This window comes from Microtus pennsylvanicus, chromosome 19, assembly GCF_037038515.1.
Source record: "Microtus pennsylvanicus isolate mMicPen1 chromosome 19, mMicPen1.hap1, whole genome shotgun sequence".
In the NCBI taxonomy this organism is placed as follows: Eukaryota; Metazoa; Chordata; class Mammalia; order Rodentia; family Cricetidae; genus Microtus; species Microtus pennsylvanicus.
In genome coordinates, this window is record NC_134597.1 from 1,877,361 (window position 1) to 1,887,646 (window position 10,286).

At 40.4% G+C, this 10,286-nt stretch overlaps 1 protein-coding gene across 1 annotated transcript; it reads right to left on the reverse strand.

The window, feature by feature from the left end:
• Nucleotides 1-4,465: 4,465 nt before the first annotated feature.
• Tfpi2 (tissue factor pathway inhibitor 2) lies at nucleotides 4,466-9,635 on the reverse strand. The gene is made up of 5 exons (XM_075953557.1): nucleotides 9,457-9,635; nucleotides 9,074-9,256; nucleotides 7,242-7,421; nucleotides 5,644-5,814; nucleotides 4,466-5,277 (listed from the first exon to the last, which is right to left on the reverse strand). Exons 1-5 carry the CDS (start codon nucleotides 9,542-9,544, stop codon nucleotides 5,159-5,161), a joined length of 741 nt encoding a protein of 246 aa, XP_075809672.1. The 5' UTR covers nucleotides 9,545-9,635; the 3' UTR covers nucleotides 4,466-5,158.
• Nucleotides 9,636-10,286: the final 651 nt, after the last annotated feature.

Consider the following 10,286-nt stretch of genomic DNA (forward strand, 5'->3'; position numbering starts at 1 on the left):
ATACAAATAATTCAATAAAAACCTTATAATTTTTGCTTATGTGTGCCTGGGTAGTGTGTGTGTTGCAGAAGGAGACAGTCATTTGATTAAGGCTGTCTGGTGAAAACACAATGGGGAGTTTTTCTCAATCTGACACTGAGTGGTAAGAATAGAGTTCCTTCCTTTGTCTGGAGGATGCACCATAACTGCTTCAACTTGCTTTCTTTTTTTTCCATAATTTAAAATTACTTTATTTTTAGTGTTTAATAATGGTTATGCTTGATATATTTTAATGGAATGACAGTGGTCTGAGTCTCTGTGTGTGAATGTCTGTGTATGAAAGTTCTACTTTTGAGCAATGCAGAACAGCTGTGTGCACATAAATTGAGTTGGGGTAATGATCTTCTAAGGACTTTGGTTGTAGGGTAGTAATGATAGCAAATACTTAGCTACCATATGGAGAATCTAGGAGTTCCCAGAATTCCTAAAGGCTCTGCACCATTCAGTCTGCAACCCCAAAGCATGAATGAGTCTTTTGTTATCTCCCTTCTCTATAATCACTGAAGAGTTACAAACACAAGCTTTATTTAAACAAATCTCCTTTTAAAGTTTTGCTAACTTTCTTGTTACTAAGGTAAGGGTTCTATTTCCTTGTGTTCCCCCCCCGCCCCCTTTATAAAAAAATGTAACTGGTGAAACCAGAGTGTTTCATGCAATACTGGATTTGGTTGAACACTTCCCCTGGCTTCTGATAACTTGCTTGTCTACTTCCAGTATTTCCTCACAATCTGGAAATTTGATTGAAAGGTCTAATATCATGGCTAGAGGTCTCAGGTGTGTGTGTGTGTGTAACTATATTTGTACAGGTACACATGTGCATGTGTTTTATAGATGTGCAGTTCTTTACATTTATATGTTTTTATGTATTGAGGTCCTTATTTGGTTTGATGCTAATATTGTCTTCTTTTACATAAGTGTGAGCTACTTTTGATTCCTTCCTTGATATTTAGAATAATATGTCCCAGGCTCCTCTGAATAGTTCTTACATTAGACTTATGTTTGGGGACTTCTCCTAAAAATACCAATTGTTTTTTTTTAAATAAAGTATGATATTAGGAGAAGAAGATGTGAGGAGCAAGTATGCTTAGTGGTCCTTGTCACTTGTCACTGCCTTAAGGAGCTTTAGTGGAAGTTGGGGAATAAGATGTATCTTGAAAAAACATGACATCTGTGTTCATAATAATACTTCTAATTGGGGGCAGGTGCGGATGGGAACAGGAGGAATCAGGAAGGGGTGGAGGGAGGGATGATGGAAAAGTGCAGGGAAAGACAAATGAAGTTGCTGGACACGTGCAGAAGAATGTGGAATCTTCCAAAGTGATCCTAGAGAAGACACCTATCAGTGGGGAATACAGAGCCTGAATCGGCCATCTCCTATAACCCAGCAAGTCTTCTGGCAGTGGGACTTGGACCCCAACTCAATCATAAGATCTTCAATCTACTATTTCTCCTCCTTTAAGATGTGCTGGGGCAATGTCTTAGAGCTTGTGGGAGTGGCCAAATGGCTGGCCCAACTTGAAACCACAAGAGGGAGCCAACATCTGATACTGCCTGGATAATCAGGTATCAGGGTGGATAGATGAATGAATACAATGATTCTAATGATTCCCAATGATATGATTCTGCTATACTCATAGGATCTGTGCCTAAGCCCATTATTATCAGAGAGGCGTCATCCAGTAACTGATGGGAGCAGATGCAGAGACCCATAGCCAAATACTAGTTGAAATTCTAGGAACCCCATAGAAGGGGGAATGGGATTTCTGGACCCGTAAGGGTCAAAGACACCACACCAGGAGAACATGGCCCACAGAATCAATGAAGCAGGGTTCACAGGGAATCACAGAAACTGAGGAAACAATTGTGGATTCTGTGCGTCTGAGCGAGGTTCTCTGCATATCAATTATAATGCATATGTATAATGTACTATAGACACATAGCTGGGTGTTCTTGTGAGACTCCTAACAATGGGAGCAGGGGCTGTATCTGGCTCTTTTGTCTGCTCTTGGGACCCTTTTCCTCTTCCTGGGTTGTCTCATCAGCCTTGAAATGAAGGTTTGTGCCAATTCTTATTGTAACTTGTTATGCTGTGTTTTGTTGATATAACCCTGGGAGGCCTGCTCTTTTTTATTTTTGAAAGTAAATGGAGGAGGAGTGAATCTGGGAAAGAGGGATAGGGACTGGGAAGAGTGGAGAAGGGGAAACTGTGGTCAGGATGTCATGTTTGAGGAAATAAAAGAAAAATGGTGGGAAAGTGATGTGGGATTCCCCTCTGTATGCTGTGAATACCGTTGGTTAATAAAGAATTGGGTCTATGACAGGGCAAAATAGAGCTAGGCAGGAAAACTAAACTGAATTCTGGGAGAAAGAAGGCAGAGCAGTGAGAAGCCATGTAGCTGCCACCAAAGGAGACAGATGGCCGGAACTTTACCTGTAAACTATGAGCCTCGTGGTAAAATATAAAATAATAGAAATGGGTTAATTCAAAATGTAAGAGCTAGCTAGAAATATGCTTAAGCTATTGGCCAAACAGTATTGCTATTGCTATAGTTTCTGTGTAATTATTTCAGGTCTGGACAGGTAAGAGCAAACAAGTAGTCTCTGACTACAGGAGAGATTTCTATTCATTTTTCAATGCATGCTTCTAGATATTTTTTCTTGAAACTAAAAATCTCCTTTGAAGAAGTCTCCTATTTTATTGAATATATAGCACCATAAAGTATCTATACATTTGGGTTCAGAATAGCAGCAACAGTTTAGCAGTAATTAATCACAGTTGAAGAACTTTTCCATACTTTCTCTGATGTCTTTAGAATTTTTAAACCCTTTAGTGGAATACTGCCAAAGATTTATGGTCATGTACTGGTTCTGAAAGCCACCAAAACTAAGTCTATATCTTTTTTTTTTGTACTTCTTTTACTGTTCAATAGTTCTTTGGATTCTCAGCTACATTTTTTTCAGTGTTAAAAAATGCCCAATTTCTTACCTTTAACTTGTATAAAAGTACATAAAACATAACACGTTCCAAAACCAAAACTACAGAAGGATCATTTACATAAAACTTGTCTCATATTTGTTAACTGCTAGTTGCCTGTGTCCCATTCTAGGCTATCATTTTAAATGAGTCAACATCCTCCATGACATCTGAGAATGTGTGTGTGTTTGCTCTTGTTGTCTGGTCCCAGTTTCCTCACTGGATTCTTGGGTGTGATTACACACAACACAGACACTCTGCTTCCTTCGTGGATTCTCGGGTCTGATTACACACACACACACACACACACACACACACACACACACACACACAGACACTCTGCTTCCTCACTGGATTCTTGGGTGTGATTACACACAACACAGACACTCTGCTTCCTCACAGAGAGAGACACTCTGCTTCCTCGCTGGATTTTCAGGTCTGATCACACACACACAGACACTCTGCTTCCTCAGTGGATTCTTGGGTATGATTACACACACAGAGACACTCTGCTTCCTCACTGGATTCTTAAGTCTGATTACATACACACACAGACACTCTGCTTCCTCACTGGATTCTTGAGTCTGATTACATGCACACACAGACACTCTGCTTCCTCACTGGATTCTTGAGTCTGATTACATGCACACACAGACACTCTGCTTCCTCACTGGATTCTCGGGTCTGATTACACACACACACACACACACACACACACACACACACACACACAGACACTCTGCTTCCTCACTGGATTCTTGGGTGTGATTACACACAACACAGACATTCTGCTTCCTCACAGAGAGAGACACTCTGCTTCCTCGCTGGATTTTCAGGTCTGATCACACACACACAGACACTCTGCTTCCTCACTGGATTCTTGGGTGTGATTACACACAGAGAGACACTCTACTTCCTCACTGGATTCTCGGGTCTGATTATACACACACTGACACTCTGCTTCCTCACTGGATTCTTAAGTCAGATTACACACACACAGAGACACTCTGCTTCCTCGCTGGATTCTTGGGTGTGATTACACACACACACAGACACTCTGCTTCCTCACTGGATTCTCGGGTCAGATTACACACACACAGAGACACTCTGCTTCCTCACTGGATTCTTGGGTGTGATTACATCACACAGACAGTCTGTTCATGACCCATGTGTTGCTTTACATCCACTTGGTTTCCAGTTTTCTGCACTGGTCAATATTCTCAAGCACACCTGTGTTTCCAAAACAACTGTGATAGGGTTTCAGGTGTCTTCTCAGTCAAAGAGCGAATGTCCTTGTAATTTTGCTAAAGAATTACTTTTAAATGTTAAATTTTCTAAAAAGATATAATGCATTTTTTCTTAATTTTTCCTTTTTCTAAAAAAGAAAAACACTATCTTCTTATAATAACCACTTTTAAAAATAATTTATTTGTGAAATTCAAGTTACTAAATCATACATGTGTTTGGAGCATACATCTTACATGTATAAAAGATCTAGTAATGTCATTGTTTTCCAGAAAATTTTGTTTGAGGAAAGAATACAACACATATTGTCAAAGAATGTCTGCTATGGAAAATGTAGCTTGTCAGATATGAGAAAATAAAGAGACACAAAATTACATATGTAATGATATTTTCTAGGAAATGCTTTTGTTTTAATGAATTTATCCACATTTTAAATTCATCCAGTAATAATTACAACTTTGAAAAAAACTGTTCTTCCTAATTATACTGAAATCTGACCAGACAGGAATGGAAGGCAAGGTATAAGTAATAATGTTGGGATGATTGTGTGAAGTGTTCGTAAAACGGCAATTTGTCTCCTGGAGCCTAAAATATAACCTAAACTTTTAAGTTTGTAATTAAATGGTTTTACCATTCTTGTTGATTCTCATATATGTTAAAATTGCACGATTTATTTTGACTTACGCCATTCTAGTAACCACTGTCTTCTGAAATGAGGACTAACCCACCCCAAGAATTTGGATGAGTCATGTTCACATTCATATCTGATAACTGAAAGGATTCAGGCACTTAAATATTTGAACAGTAAATTAAAAATTTTAACTTAACGTTTGGAAGGCAGCTTGTTATGAATAAAAACCATAAGCAAAAAAGTGACAACAGTAAAACCAGATGAATAAATTACTGATGATTTGTTTCCTCGAGTATAAGGGAATGCTTCAAAGGGGGAGTCCAACGTCTGGGCTTTGTTCTAATTCTGAAGCCACTTCCTGTCTTCCTTTTCTTTGACTTCTTTGGGGCTAAGGACAACAAAATTGCAATTAATATCATAAGGCTTTATAGTCTGACACTCACTTTATATCAAATTGTCCAGAATACTTGTGACCTCACCTCATTTTATCTATCCTGGTTACAAGCACAGCTTAACTCATTAGGCTTTCGGTTGCCAATGATCTACATCTGAACCTGGGAGAGCGTGCCTACTGCCCGCTACAGTGAGCCAGCATGTGCCTCTGACAAACCAAATCAGCACACAAGCACTATCTTTGAAAGATTAGTCTAGACATGGCCATTTGGCACTAGTAAAATGGATATAGAAAATACAGTCTTCCTTTTGAATTATTCATTCTCGTCGTGTGGTGAGTGAATATGAAAAGCTTTGCTACCTTTAACGCAAGCACGGTCGCAATCGTCCAGGTAATAAAAGTTATTTTCATTTCCACCACAGCCAGTGTAGGTGAAGGTCTCACAGGCTTTGTTTCTTGAATTAAAATAATAGCGCGTTATATTGGCAGAACACAGGCCTTCATCTTTTGGACTGGAGCAAAATGATGGAACTATATGAAAAAGAAATTAAATTTGCTGTAATACCAAAGTAAGAGATGCTGATGTTCAGTGGAGTAGCTGAAGAAAATCCCACACAGGCCTCACACTGAATCCAAGACACGGAACCATTTCAAAATGTGAGTCCAGGTTATAAGGAAGGTTACCTGCTTCATTTTGATCATTTATTTTTTTATTAAGTTAAAAATTTAATGTTTGTTCATATATATGCACTATGTTTACATCATGTCCTCTGCAAGTCAACTCCTCCCATATACATCCTTCTCAATTTCATAAGCAGCTGAAATAATTCCTTTTATAAAAGCTATGTCTTTTACCTTTTGTATGTAAAAAGAAAGTAAGTCTCCAACTCAACATGATAAAAATGGGTTAAGTTCCAAAGGAAGGTATGTGGCATACCTTGACAAACTTTTCTGGGCTGGTACCATCGCTGGAACATTTACATACATTCAACATTTAATTCTGTATATTCAGCACAGTACAGCCACAGAGCCTGCCACAGTCTGCTAAAGAACTTCAGGATTTAACTTTTTGAGATCTGTATGTCCCTGCTATATCTGGTGGAAACTATATCTTGAGGGAAAAGCAGGGCAGAAAACTGTGATATGATTTGTAATTACCAAAGCATACAGAAGTTCAAACAAGGTCTCAGCCCTAAATATTACACTGTCTCATACACAAAACCACTTCCATACATTTCTGAAGTCTCAGCACTTATTGGTATATGCTCTGTTTTTTTTTATCGATTACTTTCATTGATATAAAAATAGGTTACAGCATGACATTTTTATTCTCATTGTGCTTATATCTCGCATTACATGTCCCGTTTGTCGTCACCGATGCTACTGACCCATTTACTTCTGCCATGGTGTCCCTGCTCCCTTGTTCATACATAGATATATGCCAGAAAATATGAGAAAAGGGCATTATGGCCACTCTTGTTCTCCCTTCCTACCCATTAGATCCTTCCTCCATTTTTATGTAATACAGGATGAATATTCTTTATCTGAAAATGATTGGGACCAGAAGTGTTTCAAGTTTTTCAAATTTTAGATTTTCTCATTAGAGGTGTTTAATGGGAGGGTTCCAGAAACAAGAGAAAAAGTAGCACCATTCGTTAATGTCTTTGTGAGGGCTGGTCCAGTCTCGAGAACTGTGCACAACATTTAACCTTCAGCTAGTACCCACCCATGGAAAAGTAAGGACATCCTGCTTCCTTCGGGACAGTAGTTGTGAATATCGACACAGTCTAGGTTTGCTTCCTGAGATACACATACAAGCACACATACATACATGACCAATATCACACGATTGCGCAATCCCTGGCATGCAAACCAAGTTAATTTTAGGTCAAATTATTGATTTTCCCTTAAAATCTTGATAAAAATCTTGAATAGAAACCCACAATTAAAGTACTCACTTTTGTTTGGTTCACAGCGTTTCTTACAAGTGTTTTCGTCGGGGAATATGTTCAAAGATTTGCTGCACAGATGTAAGCTAAGGGGTTCGCATGTCATGGTATTCAGATTGAAGAAATACTGCAAATGGCGCTTGTTACATGGGTACGTTTTGAGTTCTAACCGACAAACTGTAGGAACTTCTGGGGGAATGGAGAGGTAATAAAACATGTTACTCAAAGAAGTCTTCTGTAGCAGGCTTTCTTTTCCCCCACCAGCCCCAAATCACAACACAGAAACTTTTTATTAATTATGAAAGCTTGACCTTCAGTTTCGACTTGTCTCAACTAGCTCTTATTACTTAAATTAACCCATTTATATTAATAGGCATTCCGTCATGTAGAATTTCCTTTCTTTACCTTGTACCTCCTGTTTCCTTCTCATCTGACTGATGACCCCACTCCTCTTCTTCCCAAAGTCTTTTCTGTCCCCACAAGTCCCACCTGTACCTCCTGCCTACCTATTGACTGATCAGCATTTTATTATACCAGTCACAACAATGCACCTTCACACAGTGTATAAATATCCCACAGTAGTCTTCCTTGGTTATTATCAAGAAAATAAGCAAGTGCTATAAGGGGCTGGGGCAAGAAGAGTAGGCCCTTATTCACTGCTGATAAGAAAGCAAACTGGTATAGCCACTGTGGTAGTCAGTGTGTGTAAACGCAGTGGGAAGGAGAGGAAGTACAATGGCATGTATGTACGAAGGAGCCCACTGTTCTGCATGCTAACCTAAGAAATTAATAAGATTATAATGAAAATCAAAGCAGCCTTCCAAGCAGGACTTTCAAAACTTTCCCATAGTTTCCAAAACTACTGGGGGACAATAATCTTATTTCATACTAGAATACTATATTCCAAAAACATGCCCCTTCATCAGAAAGTCCGTTTCTTCTAGACAGTGTATGAAGCCTGACTCAGCTTCAGTAGAAGACTGTTCTCTGATCGTTTCCGCATACAAATTTATTCACTTCAATACACATTTTTTTTCCTGGCTATGTTCATTGGTGGCCACAGCCCTGTATCATCCTTAATCTATACAATTATAAAATGGCAAAGTAAAAGAAAACAAACTCTTGTGAAGTTTAGCTATCCCACTAGGTTAATCCAAGAAACAAAAAGTTATATACGAAGAGAAATCCCTCCTCTAAAGTAAGAACCAATAAAAGTATCCCGTATCTCAGAGACCGTTTATCTGGAAATAATGGTGGATATAGAAAGAGTAATGATGTCCTTCCCTTGCATTTTTGATGGCCTAAGATAAACCCATTCATCCTTCTCAAAGTTCACGCAGGCACGGCATTGCAAAGAAATCTGACAGAGAGAGGAACTCTGTTCGTGGTTGTAGATTTGAGGTTAAACTTTGGGGAAACTTAGAAAGAATCATAAGGGAGATGGGCACAGTCTCACCCTAAGGAATTGATGTTGGGGCAAAATCAGTTTTCTTTAAAATCATATCCCCAGGTGGGGTGACCACTCCCCACATGTCCAAGAGTATACAGACAGCATAAACTCTACTCCGTGGGGGTTGGGAAAGTACAAAATTGGGTGGGTAGGAAAGGGGGCATGGATCTGGAAGAAACGAGATGAAAACGATCAACACATATTTTCTGAAATTCTCGGAGAACTAATAACAAACGGGGCGGGGGTGGGAGGGAGGAGTCAGTGAAGTTTGTTTAGCACTTCGGAAATTTGAGGTTAAAAGTCAGTGGACTCAGCAAGACCTGGAAAATCTGCTGAGCTCTGACCCACGCTTGGTGCAGACGCTAGCTGACCCCAGTGCACCCCCACTTACTCTCGATATTCCCACAAGTGTGTTCACAGAGATCCCGACTGTGGAAATTGTTGGCGTTGCCCAGGCAGCCCCCATACTTGAATTTGCGGCACCTCTGCCGGTTCCTATCATAGTAGAACCTGGGGATGAGAGCCCGACAAGGTCCCGTCTCCACAGGCAAAAGGCAGATCTCTAAATTATTCCCTGTAATCAGAAGAAAAACAACAAGAGAGAGGGTCAAATTTGGTGCCTACCAAGGACTGGAAGGTCTATAGTCAGAGCTCAGCAGAAGTTTCTGCAGTAACTATGACAGACTTCCCCTTGGCAGAGGCTCTGGGGACAGCCTAGCAAGAAAGCACGTCCCTGGGGAAAAGGGGTAAGAGCAATGGATCCTGGACCGATACCTTGGGCGGATGCTGAAGCGAGACCGCCAGCGGAACCCACCAGGAGCAGCGGCAGAAGCCACAGTCCCAGGGGCATAGCAGGGTCCATAATGCAGGGTGGAGTTGCGGCTCCCTGGACGGCGTGCAGGGAAGAGACTGCCAATTACTTGCTCACAGGAGAGCGGCCTTTAAGCAGGCGGTCGTCCCTGGACCCCCAAAGGGGCGGAGCGCAAAAATGTAGCTGAATCACGTCTGCAGCAGTGTCCCAACCCGCCCCCGCGAGCATTGTATCCTTAAAGGAATTTCCCGGGAGTTGAAAAGTTAAGCCTAACTTCCATACTTTTGCCTGCAGTCAGAGAGGGAAAACCCGAGGAACACGTGTGTGTCAATAACGAGAAATTGGCCAGCCAGAAGGAAGTGACCCATACCGAGGATTGCTCAACATACCGCACCATTACTGCGAATAAACCTCAATCCCAGAGCACACTTTCTTGAGGGCAAGGCCTGAACCCCCTTATTCTACCACCTCCTAAATGTTAAGGTCAGAAGCCTGGGCCACTGCACCTGTATTATTGTTCCTGGTTCTTCTCAACTACTTCTTTGTAATGTATGTATGTATTCTGTGTTATCAACACTTCAGTTTTTAAATCCAACACATAAATACCACAGTTTCCAGCTTATGCCAATGAACGAAGTGCTTTGTGAGGAGATATGTGTTTCTCTTCTTGCATAGAGAAGGATTAGACACTACCACATATTTTTCTAAGATGATAATTATACTGTTTTGACACACTGGCTGAGGTTGAAGTTTTGGCCAGCCCCTTCCCACATATCCCTAATCAACACAACTA

What these genes read in the sequence shown, in the direction of transcription:
- Tfpi2 (XM_075953557.1), bottom strand. Translation starts at nt 9,544, where the DNA reads ATGGACCCTGCTATGCCCCTGGGACTGTGGCTTCTGCCGCTGCTCCTG. An exon ending in CGCTTCAGCATCCGCCCAAG is followed by an intron (nt 9,257 to 9,456) that starts GTATCGGTCCAG and finishes TTCTGATTACAG; the next exon opens with GGAATAATTTAGAGATCTGC. An exon ending in CGACCGTGCTTGCGTTAAAG is followed by an intron (nt 5,278 to 5,643) that starts GTAGCAAAGCTT and finishes TGTTGTCCTTAG; the next exon opens with CCCCAAAGAAGTCAAAGAAA.